We start from the raw sequence: 16,711 nt of genomic DNA on the forward strand, positions 1-16,711 counted from the left end.
CTCTCAATGACTTGGCAGTGGTTCAGTTTTATTAACCATGACCGACCCCTCAAAACAGGTTATGCCTCCATTTCCTGAACAAAAGTAGGGAGAACAGAGACTCCTAAAATGAAACATAGTGCAAGACAAGCCAACAGTTCTGCCAGCCTACCATCGTCACACCAATGACAGAAAAATCTACGGTTGCTGGGGTTACCACTACCAGATCCACAAGATCCAGTAAATTGAAGCAGTTGTTGCTCTCTTCATCCTTGGTACTAATAAGATCGCCATGGAGAAGATGGCTGCTTGGAATACACACCTGTATTTCTGTACGTCCTGGCCTGTGACTCATTAAAACAAACATTATGGCCATTTGGTAGGCCCTGGGATGGATTTGTGTTTGTGTGAGACAAATGGGTTCAAAGTGCACTTCCAGATAATCAGCCATGTTTAGGATGGGACACAAACAATGGGACGGTAATCCTCGAGTCATGGTGGGGTGTTTGCGCAGAAGAGGCGATAATGGCTGAGAGTCCTACCACTTCAACTGCGACTCTTGTCAATAATCTCGCCCTCCTTGAGTTCTCCAATCTCCATAATTAATCACACCATTTCAGCAAGCAGACTCATCTCGTCTTCTTGTAGTCACCATTCTTTCGAAAATGAAGACCAGTCTATAGGATGACATATTCAAAATGTTACCTTCTCGCTTTTAATTATAGCGTACATCTCTTTTTCCCTTGGGAATCAACAGAGCAGAACAAAGATGCCACTCAAGATAAACACAGACTAAAGGAACAAACAGGACAGTTTTCTGCAATTGGACAAAATCTCAGTCTTTTAAATCATTTAAAAAAACTTTGTCAACCATTAATGTACCCAACCTATAAAACGTGCAACTCTATTCAATACAATGAAATCTTGGAGACGGAAGAATGTTCAATGTTGCGGACTATTTACATTTCTGTCTAGTATAGTTGTCTCAAATTTGGTAGCAATGGGACAAATTCCTGTTCATCAGACTAAAATGGCAGCCTTCCTGTCAATTTTTGTTGATGGCTTCTTGAGTCTTTTTTGTGGCTCTACTCGTGATAGACAAGCCTACCAACTTTCATGCCGCTATTGGAAACTGGCTTTGGGGGATGGATTTTTATAGTTTCACTTTTTATGGGAGGTCTAAAAGAGCACATCACTCAAGGTGAGCCTGAGGCAACCAGCAGCACCGTATCAAAGATGCATCCAGCGCCAGTAATAGCCGCAGGGGTCACAGGTCAAACAACTAAAAACGAAACTCTCGACAAATCATTATTTGGCCCCGGGGACGGGAACAAAACACTTAACATGCCAGCAGCCAAACAGCCCATGGTTGATCACTGCCGCTCCACCAATCACAGCATAGGGTGATAGGTCAAAGTGTTCAGCACAGGCCAGGCAGGTACTATAGGGGCTCTTTGGGAGTAGAGCAGCCACACAATGAAAAGATAGGGTGTCCAGCAGCTGACAAAACAGCCACAGGCAAAAACCCCACTGAAGATGTGGCGTCGGTTTACAATGCAGTTTGTTTCCTATGATGGCGACATAAGCTAAATTGTACTTCAAGTCCGAACGTGTTGTAGACTATCACTGACCATTTTGCGATGCCATTATTTGGAAGAAGAAAAAATACACAGAGTTATCCGTTCCAAATCAATATTTGAGTCTAGGTTTGTTTTGTTTTGTTTTTTGCCTGATTTTGGTCAGGCTGGTCATTTTAGTGCCATATTTTAAATATTTTTTTTTTTGCTATATTTGTAAATGACCCCCCCCCCCCCCCCCCCCCCCCAACAGGTTTATTTTTATACTTTTTTTTTGCAAGTTTTTTATCTGATTTCTTTTTTTTTTTTTACACCTGTATTTGTCAGTTATTATTATTTGTATTTTCTTTTAAACAGATTTAAGTCCAATTTCTGCTTGTTTTTTTCTCAACATTTTTGTCAGTTTTGCCTCATGTCGGTCATCACTGGGCAGCTATTTTAGCCATGCCCCCCAAACATAAATAATCAGGAAAACAGAAATAGCCAATAACAGTTTCTTAAGTATTTCCCTACTTCTACTGGATGACGCTCATGCTTAAAACTATTCTGTGGAGGCCTACAGGTGCGATAGGAATGTGGTGAGTGGGCTAATGACTGCTTCCATTACCATAGTCATGCTGACAGACTTGCAAGAGATGAGACTGAGGGAAACGGGGGAGGGGATGTGTGACTGGGGGGAGTGTCATAGGCCATTAGTAAATATGTTTGGTCGGTGGACCACCCAAAGTTAAACCACCACTTGTAAAGAGGCTATGAACAGCTTTGTTAAAAGTAACCACCGCTAGGCAGAGATGTGTGTGTGTGGGGGGGGGGGGAACGGTCAAAGAGCTCGTAGTTAAGATGAACAATCTTGCGAGGAGACAGAAAAAATATGACTCTGCCCAAAGGCTTTCAAGTGTAGACACACGTCTCTGCATGCTGTCTTGTCTACACAAGAGCGTAGCTTATCATGACTCAATGAGAGACCCCTAGCATCTTTACAAATGGCGTTTACTCATCAGGCAAAGAGTGATGTAGCTTCTTTTTACGAAACACAATGCATGCACAATACAAATAATCACCATCTTGTAGTTCTACAAAAGACGGATGTGCAGGACAAGAGTTGACACGTTTATGGGGGTGGGGGAATTGAGGGGGGAGATGACCTGCAACTACTCATGGAATTCCTCAGAGACACTCATGTGAACGCACAAAATCCTTCTATGTCTGGCAAAATGAGGTTAAGATGAGACAGAACAAAACAAGTCCAAGTATTTCCTAGCTGTGTTTGGGCTAGCCAGTCTTGAAAGGGACATAAATACAAAAGGGAACAAGAAAGTCCACACGAGGGGAGTAGTGTTACCCCCCCCCACCAGGGAGGAATCACATGATTTGCTCTTTTGAACCTCTCCTTGGGAATTACGTAAACCCTGACATTGCGAGGATGGTAATTACCCGCAGAATAAGCAGCCGCTCGCCCGCTCACTCGTCGCACGTTTTCCAAAACACGGACGGGATTTAAAGCGATGACGAATGAGGCCGGCTGTGTATGATGGACGGCCAGATTGGCTGTTGAGTATCGTGTTCGGAGGTAATCTACAACAACTGCACACTTATTGGCAGCATTTTGTGAGTTATACTCAAAAGTAAAACATGTTTGAGTCCAGCATAATCACTAACCCAACAACCCAATTTTGCTCCTAAAAAGGATGACTGACAACAGGTACTATACAGTATGCAGTGGGGAAAAGTTCACTTCAGGTCACAATGGCAGCGTTTGTAATCGTAAACCCGGATCTGGCTTGTGTTTTCAATACAAGTTGCATCGGCTGGCCGGCAATGGCTACATGAGCTACATAACTAGTGTTACATCATACAAAACCAGCCCTCTATTGCATTGTTATTATTTTGAAGGTGAAATGAAAAAGTTTGCGGCTGTTTGAAAAATGGATTGCTGTAATGATTCAGTGCAGAAAGAAGCCATCAGCCATTAGGGTAAATTTCATACGGTTTAATTTATTTATTAATTAATGTATGTATTTTACACTGCTTAGTCAGCCTATTGTTTCATTTATTGCATCACTCATGGCTCTAAGACCTTTGCAAAAGTGTTTGGGAATATGATGTTATCACAGCCCACAGTTTGCTTTTGTGAATACTGATGTTTTCTTTATTTCCTGAAAAGTAGTGATTTTGGAGGTGCATGGATTTTGCCTAACAGCAATGAATAAATTAGAGTCAGCAGTCAGAGCATAAAGAGAAGCAATGCTAAACAACTCCCCAATAACTCCCTAATCTCATTAGGCCTTTAACGGCTCCAGCCTGGATTTAGACGGCAGGGAGGGAGGTCCATGGTAGGGGAAATACAGACTGTGTCAGTCAATACAATAACATTAGGAAATAAATTGAATCACAGGGTTAGCACAACTGAAACGCGATTGTTAAGATCGACGTAAATACCTTGGTCCGACCAAAATCGCACAAAATTGAGTTTGTAAGAAGTCTCTTAATCACCTGGATAACACAGAAATCGCACTATTACAGGGTCTATATCGGCCTCTGGATGATCAGATCATATAATGTTAGACTCGGAGGTAGACTGCAAGACAGCAGTAGACCAGGAAGAGGATGATGTTTTCCGTGTTATTAAAACAAGTAGTGTGACTGGCTTACTTTTGTAATAAAAGTAAAGTGCACCGTTGTAGCGTAGTACAAAAGATCAACATGCTAGCAGCTTGCTGTCAGCTAGCTTGTGTGCAAATTTCATGAGTAACGGGTCAATCACAAGTATACTTGAGGTACACAAAGTTGAACACTACAAATTGGCATCAGACTAGATATATACTGCATTTGATATAATTTCCAAATATATACAGTTCAACTAACTTTCCTCGCACGTCCCTTGAGAGTTGTTATGCTTTGCCCATGGCTCAGTATCCAGCAAAGTCAGTGCAGCCCCGAATGCAATCTCTCAAGAGCTTAGAAATTTATTGGCTATTTATACACAATCACTTCAATCAAGAGCGTATCATTGGGGAGATTTAGCAATTTGGGGGCCTCCTGGAGAAACAAGAGGTACGTGTGATCAGGAATGGGGCGGCCCAGAAGCCTTTCGGGAAAACATCCCAGCGATGGAAAGCTTCCATGGCACGCTTGCCAGCTTTGTGGCGCAGCGTGACGGCGTAATGATGGGCTTGTGTCACACAAGCGGAGGTCAGCCAGCCGGCCACGAGGAGAGGCTTCGACAACAGCGTGACGTCATCAAAGCGGGCCGGTGTGACTCATCGACCTCAGATGAGGGAGGCGTGCAGGAATTTTAATGAGAACCTCCGCAGAAGAAAAACACAAACATTCTTTTTTGCCTGGGGTATAAATCAATGACTGAATGACAAAAAATAACAGGGAAACAAAATCCACCGTCCGGCGTCCCGTTTGTTTGATGTGCATATGAGAGACATTTTAAAAAGAAAAACAAACTGTTTGTTAAAGGCTTCCATTACACGAGGCAGAGGCCTGATGACGTCCCATGGACAAAATATTTCCCTGTTTCCTATCAACGAAGACCAGGCAAAGCCCAGCAGAAAAAGTAAAGCAACAAATGAATTAAGAGGCTCCACATGTTCACGTCAAGAACGCTGTGGAAAAGTAACAACATCCCTCTGCCACAGGTCAAATCAACTTTTTTTTTCATTTTAACAATGACAGAAACACAAGAAGGTCATCCATCACTTTGACGGAGTAGAACATCTCTAGCAGCTGTGGCCAATGCAGTGAACGTCTGCAGCCGGAACACCCATGATCACGATCAGCCTCAGATTAGGGATTTATGGAGGACACTTTTCCACCGTGTCAAGGAGAAACAACTTTGAATCTGTTTATAATTGTTCAATAACGTTTCGGGTCACTCTTAACACATCACGCACCAGGATCATCACTCAGGAGAATGTTTTAGAGACATCACAATTGCTATTGATCATTTTAATTGGAATTGGAAGTATAAATGGTCACTTGACCCAATTATTCCAATTATTATGAGTGTACTCAGACTGTCAAAGCTTATGATTGAAGCCCAACTGACAGACACGTCATAAGTTTGTGCTGTGGTTGTTTCCCTTAAAGTCCTGTAGGCATCGGGAGTATGCGTATTAAACTGTAGCCCACTCAAAACAAACCAAGATGTTTCCGCTGTCTGTCTACTCAGAATGTTACAAACAATGCATACAACGTAGCAAGAGTTTTTCCCCAATTAGTTGTAGCTTGCTCTGTGCCGCCTTTAACTGAGGCAAAGTCATTAGCGTTTTCCATAACATCCAACTGGTGGGAATGAGGAACTCTTTGTGGTCAAGTTTATAAACCCAAGCGGCAAACTGTTGTTTCCACTATGTGAGTAAAGCCTCAATTCACCAGTCGACCATAACGATAAGTGAAGACATCCACGAAAATCTCCCATATTAAAACCTTCCCTCCTCCCCGTCACTCTGGCTCAAACCCATGACTATACAATGACTCTTGAACCCAGATCTCTGACTCCCAAACAGCACCCAACGGCTTTTTACATTGCCTGGCCTGCCGTCTGTTCTCAATCCACGTTGGCAAAAGAAAAAAAAAAAAAAGTTGTTATACGAGGCAAATGAGGGAAAGGGGGAAGTCAAAACATCCATGTTACCGAGCACCGTGGGATGTGAGTCATCAAACTGAAGGGTTCCAGCGGACCACCCGCTCACCCACCCCCCCTCCACTAAGCCAAAGCAAATGCCAGAAAAGAGTGTCAAACAACTGCCGCAGCCCCCGGAGGTGGTGTTAAGAGGAGGGGGCGCAGAGCTGACTTTGCACTAAACATTTGTCCCTTTTGGTTACAACGCCATAACTTAACACTCATCGGCTTCTGTTACCAGTCATTCCACTAGTGTCAAGCAGTAAGATCAGAAGGGGACAAGAGACAAAACCCTGTTGTTTATCTGTCAGGCCGCCCTCGGCCCTCCCGGCCATACAAAAATTGGAGGTGGGGCTGGACATCCGAAAGGAGCAGCTTCCAGGCGCACATTTTTGGCCATCCAACAATGAAGAAGTGAACCTAAGGGTGACAAACGGGGTTAGTGAAGCGCTCAAGACCCCGTGGAGCACTGGCCCATGGGGTGGCAGGGTACGGGGGGGTCAGAGTGGCCAATCGGCATGGGCTTTGATCCAGGGCCTTTCATGTTGTGAAGACGTTACACCTGCACAGCCGGGCTTTTGTCTGTCATTAGCGGAACGCCCCAAGACAGCCAAGCAGACACACAAGAAACTATTTTCACAAGAGAATATGTGAAGACCTGCCAAATCAAGGACAAAAGAAAACATCTGCAGATGCACGCACAGTCAAGAGGAGCATTTTAAACAGCAGGTTAAACGTAAACATTTTTAGTCATAATGTTGTTATTGCCAGGGAAAAAATTAAAGTGGTACATGGTGCATTTCACATGACACATTTTGTCACTAATAGGGAAAATCCTTGTCTTAAAGGCAGTGGTTCAGGAATTGCCCTTGTTTGTCGCAGTATGGTTAGGTTTCCATCCATTCCAGTGTCCCAAACTATACTATCTAATAGGGGTGTTCGATTCGATTCGGCGATATATCGCGATACTACATCGCACGATTCTCGAATCGCTTCAATAAAAAAAAAATCGATTTTTTTTTTTTTTTTTTTTTTTTAAGAGCTCAGAATTGTTCATTCGGTAGTCTTACCGATTCAACGTCTTATCATCATTGCCTTTTTGTGTGTGTGTGTGTGTGTGTGTGAATCGATTTTTAAACTTCCATTTTTAAAATATTCAACAAAACGTCTGACTTCGGGTTAGGATTCGCACCTTGAGCATGGAAGAATGTTATATGAACGGAACATTAAGCCTTAATATTTTATTTTAATGCTGTTCAAACATGAAACAGATTACAACCTCTATAAGACTGAAATTTCAGATAAATAAATAATACATTTTCATATAAATCTTACACTCTACAAGCTTATTGATTAGTATTTTCTAAATTTGAATGAAAAAAAATCGCAACAATCGACTTATAAATTCGTATCGGGATTAATCGGTATCGAATCGAATCGTGACCTGTGAATCGTGATACGAATCGAATCGTCAGGTACTAGGCAATTCACACCCCTACTATCTAAAATGGCACATAAAATACAGCCTGAAAATAATTATAAGTTAGTGAGGGATGGTGTGCATGACCCCTGCACCTGTTTCAGCCTGTTTTGAACCTTTTGTTCATGTAATATATTAGATAAATACCAGTCTATCTCACTATTTGTATTTGCTAATTGCCTTACCTTGATAAATAAAGGTTAAATAAAATAGACATCTGCAACTATACCATTTCGCTGGTACAGGATGATTTCACGCTTCTCTTGTAGTCAATGCTAGGTTTCCCTGATCCAAAACATCCTGTGGTGAACTGAATGGAAACACATCATTTGATCGAAAAAGTGTCTTTAGTGTTCAATTGTATCATCATCATCATCATCAATGCACCCCGACTGGACTCGAATCGTGGCATGTATTGTTGCAAAGCAAAGCAACTCAAACCTTCCATCAAAACAATAATGCTTAGTTAACTCATTGAGTTTGTATAGACAGCTGGAAGACAGCATTCACAATTCATCAAACAAACCGCATAATCAGAGAAACCGCACCACAGTTTGTTTGAACCGGACCAAGATGTGTCAAATGTCAACACACCCTGAAAGCATAAGAGATGTCCACTGAGACGGGGTTTTACGGAGACGAGGGAAATTCCCAAAAGCCCAAACAAGCTTTGAAAGGAGCACGAATGAATAGAGCGTTACTGTAGCCAGCAAGGCGGGTCGCCCAGTAGCAATTTACAGGAGGGCCTCTGATCTCGGGCCGGGGCCATCCATTATCAGCCTGTTGACATTCTGATGATTTTACACAGGGCCTTGACATCTTTTCATCAACCTTATCCTCCCTTTTTTCTGCAGGTCAGAGCTGCTCACAACAAGGGGCCCTTCAAATATTTTTACCTTCTATTTCTCTCTTTTGTGGGGGGTGGATCTTACTTAATGCTATGAAATGAAGTAAGCTTACAACTAGTTATTTGTGTCAAACATGGATTAAGATGTTAACATATGATATCAGTTAATTTACATGACAAACAAGTTATAACACAAAAGTGTCCTCGTAAATGTAACACTGTTCCCCGGGGGAACTTTAACTACTGCTTTACTGAAAGGTACTTAAATAGATACGTGCTGGTATGAGAAAAATCTCATAAAAAACATTTGGTTCCTTGGCGACAATGTTCGTAAAATCAACCTATTTCCTGTCTCCAAAGGACCAAATTTTTATCAGTGAAAAGTTAAAACGGCAACCAAGACTTCAGGTGTTAACTTCCATCAGACTTGAACACGTCTCGTAATACTCCTGCAAATCTAACAATAGCAGAATATCTCATGAGAAGTCTGAAAATCTCGCTGCACTTGAGCATATTGCGTGAGACTTGACTTGCTGCCTCAAATCTCGTGAGACTAAAAAGTGAGCTTTCTGCATATGTTATAAGACTTCACAATATCTTGCATGACGTAGGCACATGTAATTCCACTTAACTGTTCAAGGCATATTCATGCACCAGAACGCTTGTGGATGAATATTATTTTTGTTGATTTGTGAGAAGAAAAAAAAAAACTAATCTCTCATCTGGTTGAGTAATTCTGCACACAGGCTCCAAGAATGTTTCAGTTTCGCCAAGTGTACTTTACAAGTGCAGATAAGACTAGCGCCCCTCGGGTCCCACCCTGAATATCTCAAGTACCTTGACAAACGGCACCGTTGAATGGACCTCAAGTGCAAGGCTAACAGGAGGAAATAAAAAGTGTGAACATGAGAAATGTTGTTATAGGAAAACTGTTGGGCTGGTGCAGAAAGCAGTAAACCTTGTGTGTTAAATTATTAACTGATCTAAATCACGCCCGTTAGTCAACCGGCTGCTTTCCATTTCAATATGATCGCAGTTAATCCGCAGCAAAGATTAGTGGCGGTAATGCAACGTGCCGCTTTTAATCCACGCAGATTTACGCTGTATTGTTTCAGCTCGGGGCAGCACAGTGGGCCATTAGGTTTGGCGCTTCTGACACCCAGTTCTGGGGTTGGGCTTTGGATATCAACGGCAGCCTTCCTGTGTGGAGGTTGCATGTTCTCTCCATGTTTTTGTGGGTTTTCTCTGGGTAATACAGCATCATCTCACGTTGCAAAAACATGCAAATTAGCTTTATTGAAGACTCCATATCAGGGGTGAGCCCGCTTTTCTTTAATACAGCCCACCATCAAGAGTCCTGCAATATTTGCGGCATTAGTTGCAATTTTTTCCTTAATTGGTTCATTAAAATGTGTATATTTATTCTTTCATACCCTTAAATAATGGCTAAATTAATTATTAAGCAAAAAAATAATTATAAAATACAAATGCAGTATGTTAATTGCAAATCACAATTTTACCTCTATGTATTTTTTTGAGGGGAAACTTACCAACAATATTTGCAAGAAGGAAATAGTTGCAAAAAAGGTCCAATTTCATAGCAAAACACTGTCATGATATTATCAGATGTAAACACAGCAAAACCAGTGGCCCACGCAATCAAACTTGGTGTCGGAAAGCGGGAAGTGGAAGTTCCACCTACACAAATGCTCTCACAACGCTCCCAGCTCATGACTCGCTCATCCAATCACAAATCTAAGCGATGGCATGTTAGATTTATGACTGACAGCCAACGGGAGTGGATCGATAAGGTGGCCGTGACCACGTCTGCTGCTTTGGCTCAAGATAATTTTGACAGACTAGGACAAGACATGGCATTGTGTGGTTATTTAAACGTCATTATCAAAACAATCGGCAAAAATGGGCCAAATTTTGCCCAATGATTTTTGCCAATTTTAAAAGAACTCATATCAGGCGGGCACGAGTGAAGACTTGATGAGTGGACTCACCCGGACAAGTGTGCTCTTCGCCTGGGCCCGCTGGGGTTGGGCCCCGGGTGCACCCTGCTCACCGCGGGCTCCACCGCCGTGCGCCCGTGCCACCGCTCCGGCGGTGCCGTTAGCGGCCCCGGGCGGCGCCCTGCGTGGCCTCTGCTTGATGCCGTCCAGGAGGCGCACCAGCAGGATGTTGCTGGGCAGTTCGTCCACGCCGCACTCCACCAGGGTGCGGCACTCGGGGCAGCGTAACTCGCCGCGGGAACCCACGATGCCCTGCAGGCAGCGTCGGCAGAAGGTGTGCTGACAAGGCAGAACCTTGGCCGAAGCGTCCAGACGCTCCAGGCACACGGGGCACTCCAGCAGATCCAAAAGCACCGACTCGTCCATCGTTGCGAGTGCTTCGCCTTGGTCTTTTCAGCAGAAAAACATGACGCTCACTCCACTCGTGTCACGTCACTCCCATCCCTCGATTACGGCCATGGCCTGTGCATGAGCTGCAGATGAGGGTCAACACGTGCTGATTAATCAACAGTACAGAGAACCAGGTCACGGGACGGATGCATAACAATCACATATGGCTGAAGAATATTGACGCAATATCACCCAACTACAAACTAGAGCTGAACAATTTTGAAAAATAATTTTCTTTTTTTTTTTTTTTCCCTCAATGCCATTTAGTATACAATTATATTTTCAGGGTCCTCTTTGCATGTATTTTATTAACAAACACAAGCAATAAACTAATCGGTAATCCAATAAATATCAGACTTGTCATTTCAATTAGGAGTTAACACTAACTTGCATTCACTACAATTTCACAAATTTCTATCAAACAAGTGTGGCCTAAACAAAAGTCATTCATCCATTCATTCATTTTCCAAACTGCTTATCAGTAAGGCATAAATCAGATTAACAACAACAAAGCAAACAATTCTGTGGCTACTTTATCGCTTACATTTTTCAAGTTTCATGAAACAACGATATACTGTGGACTGCACTGAAGGAGTTGAACTTATCGTGTCTATTCTAAACAAAATATTACAAACAAATGAATATACATTAACGAAGTCTACCAACCGACTGCAATGAAGAAGATATGGGGGGTGGGGTCCCCCAAATTGCAGCCTTTGCCACTGGGAAATTGCATTCTAATACATTGCGATTGAGTTGTTGATATGATTTTGATTAATTGATTGGCTTTGATGATAACTACAACATTTTGTGCAAACACTAAACACTGTAATTGCATTTTTACAATATCCTATGGGAAATATGAGTAGCAAATTGTTGTTGAACAGCAACTGGGCAAGTTCTCGGTGGCGCCACAGCGTTGATAAATCTATTTTAAAGAAGAAGAAAAAAAAATCCTGATTAATTTATTACCTAATGTGACTCACGCATCACTTGGTATAAAGATGATTTAGTTGCACAAGAGTAGAAAACAGCCTCTAAGACCTCAACCATAGCCTGATTGGAGTAATTCACAGGTGCTTAAAGTTCACGTTTAATCTAATTTGCCTCAAAGCGGATAGACGCACCTGCGACTGGTGATCCAGCACATTCTCTGATGGCAGAATTGTGACACAACTACACAGTGACGTGACGGGATATGTCGCCTTGGAAGAAAGCAAATTTTCAACACAAACATATGTACTAAATTGATGAATTCCTCTGCCTTACATTGTAATTGAAAGCACTGGTTCTCAATCTGGGGTACGGGTCTACAAAATAATTTGCAATAAAATGAGTTGTGACATTTTTAAAAGTGTATACATACAGTGAATATAAGAAGTCTTCTACACATCCCTGGTCAGATGTCAGGGTTTTGTTCATCAGAGGCACTTTAGCTTCAGCTCCTTCCGCATTCAGCAGAAATTGTTTCCTCTAGTATTACTCTAATATTGCCTATTAATTCAGCCACATAGTGCATCCATTTGACGTGATTGGGCAAGTCATGCTATGTAGGAACTAACTACTGTACTGTAGTAAGTCCAATGCAATGTGACATCACCAGAGGATATTTCAGCTTGCATCTCATCTCCCAAACAAGTTCACTGCATGTCCCAGGCAATAGTATGCAACCTTACAGAGCTAGGTGCGAGGAAAAGTCCAGCACTATTAATTATTTGCTTTAAGGCTGCATCTTGCATTTTGTTAGCCTGTGGGCCAGTTGTAAAAATAGCTTATAGTGATTGGGCATTGTGATTTTCTCAGAATGTTGTAGAAATGATCATTTGAAAATGTAAAGAGTAAAGACTAACACAAATGTATAGAAATTAAGTGTTGTGATTCGTCATCCTCTTAAAATAATTATCTAAGTCTTTTTTTTTTTTGCAAAAATTATTTTTTTTTTTGCCTAAATCAACTCCTTGTGATGTAAATGGTACAATTTTTTGTGTTTCCTGAAAAACCTGAAAAAGTTACTTAGGAGATATTTCGATATTTATATTTATAGTCAATATTTATATTTATCTGTCTGCTAATTATTGTGACAAATCCTTAAAAGGAGTTAAGCTCACGTGAATGAATAGCATTAATTATTAATCATCTGTAATATTAATAAAAGGTCATTTAAGACAACTTGTTATTTCAGCAATGTGTATAAAATTGGTAGCAGTTCGCAATACTCGAAAAGGATGGTGACCCCTATATTATAACATGTCATACATATACAGAATACCACAATATAGAAAACCACAATATTGTTGACCCAATAGGATAATTTCCCCACAAAATTGTGTTCTTTCATAATGGCTGTGTTGATTCTCAGTCACCTTAGTCATGGTAATCCGCAAAGGTTGAATCGAGGCAACTGGGCTCTTCTTGTTTGTTGAATTTGGTGTGTGTGTCCCCCCCCCTTTACCAAAAACATTCCAAATACCTTGGTCAACATTATTGCAATTAGTAGAGTAAAAAACTACATTCAACTGTAATGTACGTCAGCATGCGGTAACTTAGTGGCTTTACCAACTTTTACAGCAGTTGAAATATTACCCTAAAGGTAAAATTAGACAAAAAATACAGAAAACTCAACCAATTTCCATACTTGACTTACCTTTTCGTATCCCTCTTGTGTCCCTTATTACCAAGTTGTGGCTAGCCTAACTAGTTAGCAAGCTCCCCCTTTCTAGTAGTAGTAGTCCCCCACGTCCCCCTTTTAAAAAAAAATCGACAAACGAGTTCTTTATGCCTCCCGGTGGTTTTAATCAGCGCCCACGTTGAGGTTGTAGCGTTTTTTTTTATTTTATTTTTTTAACTCAAACGAAGAGGAAAAGAGAGGAGCGAGGAAAGACAAGTCGAAGCGCACCCACCAAGCGCCATGCTAGTCGGTTGTACTGTTCTGTTCTTCTGTTCTGTTCTGTTGGACCTGGAAACACACTGGGAAGGGAGGGAGTTGTGTGGCGTTCAACGGCATTGGGAATTTGAAGTTGTTCGGTTGACACAACGGATCAGCAACAGGAAATTCGCCAAAGTGAAGCGTCTCCAACTGAAACGTTGTTAACAAGACTCACAACTATTATTTTTGTTTGAAAATCGTGTTTTGCACTCGGTGTATTACACGCTCAATACGAGAGTCTGCTGATTTCCGAGGTGTAAACGAAGGGTGCGTCCGAGCTTTGTCAAAAGGGCGTGAGCTAAATCATGTCACCATGTGTGAACTTGTTTTTTAACTCCATTTAATCTCCCACAAATGCATATGTTTGTATATCGTATAGATTATCCTTCTTCTTGCTCTGTGCCGGGAATGAGTGAACTTTTGCTTTATGTGATTTGGCTGAATTGTGAATGGAATTCACTTTGTAATCTGACAGTTTCTATAAATTGTCTGAAAATTGTCCTGATTTGTTTTCTATGTCAGATGAAGACAGACATCAATTTTTTAGTTCACAAAATGTTTCAACTAAAAATGTGTGTTACTGTTTTATATTTCAGTGTCACTCAAGCTCAGGTGCATGCAGAGGGTGGAGCCAACGGGGCCCAGGGCCCCAAGCATCCACCTGGGGCGCACGTTTTTGAACTAGGCTTCGGGTTTAAAAATAGGGTTTAAATTAGGATTCTAAACAAGGTTTAGGGTTTCAAACTAAGGCATCAAATGAAACTGACAAAGTAAACTAGAGAGAATTGAATATTTAAAACATGAAAATGTTCAACCAATAATGAACATCCACTCAGTTAATGGTAACGTGTAATGTGAAACTCCATATACGACTAATGGAAATTAGCATTAATTTGTGTCCCTTCTCTTCTTCTTCTATTACACTGCATGCATACCAGTAGAGTTTAGTCCTGCCCGGCATGATGTGGCACAATCTGGTACTACACCAACTCTAAATTCAGACTTGCGTAGACTGTAAATAAAACATTTTAAAAGCTGCTTGCTTCAAAATAAGTGATTATAGCAGTTGTGCAAACAATCAATCGCGATATAACGGGCGTTCCCAGAAGATGAGTTGATGGAGATTATGTTTATTGTTTCAGTGCATTATTCAAAACACATTTGAGAGGTTAGAGACTGCGAAATACAACGTGCGAGGCGAAAACATTAACAGCTAAGCAAAGTCCTATTGGACGAGATTGCCTCTTGTTCTTCACTCTTTATTAAATTACAACCTGGCTTATCTAGTTTGTGGATGTGTTTCCAAACTGTAAACATGTTATACATTTCCCCTTCAGGAAAATCAGAAAAAAATATAAGATGTCATTTAGAGCCGGTGCGCTCAGCTGCTACGTGTCAAAACTCCGTTGGGGTCACACCAGACAATCAACCTTTATTTTGATTCCATTTGGAAGATATTGTGCAAGAGGAGGGAGGGACGGAGGCGCAATAAAGTGGCAGATTTATAAGGAGGTGGTGCTCCTCTGTCACATGTGATCTCATGGGAGCTGGCAGGAGCGCCTCCAATCCCCGGCTCATATTTCCACACTGCATTCCCCTGCTCGCACCTCCGCTCAAACAATAGCTCCTACCTCAATGCTGTTTTTTGCCTGCTTGACCACTACACTGACACTTACAAATATGGAAAGCTGTTTGCGCATTTATTCACTATCCTTGATTTCCAACTCAAGGTTCGTTTACTTGTATGTCCCCACAAGTTAGACAGTTCTACATGATATTTCTGCACACTACTAGGTCAACTTTATGTGACAAGTGAGGCAAATCTGTACAATCCTAGTACTACCAATAAAGCACTGATAGTACTAGTAGCACACATTCATAAACTAGTGCACAGTTTTGTCTTACTAGCACTACTCTGCTGCATGTTTTCCAGTAGACTTCGATTCTGCCCAGGATGTTGTGGTGCCAAAACTTAGGAGTGCAACTCTAAATTTGCTTAGAAATCTGTGATAGATCTTGAAGAAAAATAAAGAAGAGATTACGCAGCTTTTATTTGTAATGCTGGGTGACAAGCGTGCATACAGTACATGAAGTATCTAAAAAGGAACTTTGAGCTTTATTCCACCAGGACCAAAAGCTTTTATGCTTACAGCGCTATCAAGATTAGGCTTTTAAATAAGATTTAATAAGCCAGCTCGATGTAACAAAGGGCCGATTGCTGGCTAATAGTCGTTGCGTGCATATATCTGCCCTCCCCGGGGGAAGAGAAGGAAAGGCCTTATGGGAAATAAGTAACATTTATTTCAACTCCAACAGCCGCCAAGTCGTCTCTTTGACTTCCTCGCTTATTTCACCTTTCCAGGGGAAAAAAACAAACAACAAAGCGCTATTCTTTCCCTCCTCGAAGCCAAGGGCAGCCAAAGAGTAAGAAGCTGGCCGCTAATGAAACAGATAAGACTCGAGCGAGTCTGGGCCCGGATGCCAAAAGGCAGCCTATAATAATGTCACACCAAACAACAAAGCGCCAAGGAGTTAATTTAGTGCACATTGTGCAAACCCCGGGCTCCGCATTTAGGCTGAATTATGACTTGCTGACTCGGCGAAAATGCAATTGTACTGCGGCGGGGCCTGAAAAACGCTCGGCTCCCAAATGGCCTCCGGTGCCAGTGTGGACGTAACGCGTCCTTAAATCATCTTCTGTAATCATTGATTCGTAATGAAATGTCATGGTAAGATCGAAGGCAGTTTCTATACAGACAAATGTAAGCATAAAGCCTGACCGGCAGTTACATTACAGTATTATTGCACAACTTGCATTTCACTTGCATGCAATTAAAAGTGAAACCAAAATTTCACAGAAA

The 16,711-nt window shown here is 41.7% G+C and overlaps 1 protein-coding gene across 3 annotated transcripts in view; it reads right to left on the minus strand.

Annotated features, from left to right (window-relative positions):
• sh3rf1 (SH3 domain containing ring finger 1) overlaps positions 1-13,900 on the minus strand; it is a 34,756-nt gene extending 20,856 nt beyond the window's left edge. The window contains exons 1-2 of one of the 3 annotated variants that reach the window (XM_077535252.1): positions 13,825-13,900; positions 10,526-11,007 (exon numbers count right to left, since the gene is read on the minus strand). In XM_077535252.1, the coding sequence (XP_077391378.1) occupies positions 10,526-10,900 (375 nt within the window). In that variant the 5' untranslated portion in view covers positions 10,901-11,007; positions 13,825-13,900. Of the gene's footprint in view, positions 1-10,525; positions 11,008-13,287; positions 13,359-13,568 lie in introns of those variants that run through there. The other 2 variants (XM_077535251.1, XM_077535253.1) reach the window with 2 other exon arrangements.
• Between the last annotated feature and the right edge of the window lie 2,811 nt (positions 13,901-16,711).

Source organism: Festucalex cinctus, chromosome 10, assembly GCF_051991245.1.
Source record: "Festucalex cinctus isolate MCC-2025b chromosome 10, RoL_Fcin_1.0, whole genome shotgun sequence".
NCBI classification, from domain to species: domain Eukaryota; kingdom Metazoa; phylum Chordata; class Actinopteri; order Syngnathiformes; family Syngnathidae; genus Festucalex; species Festucalex cinctus.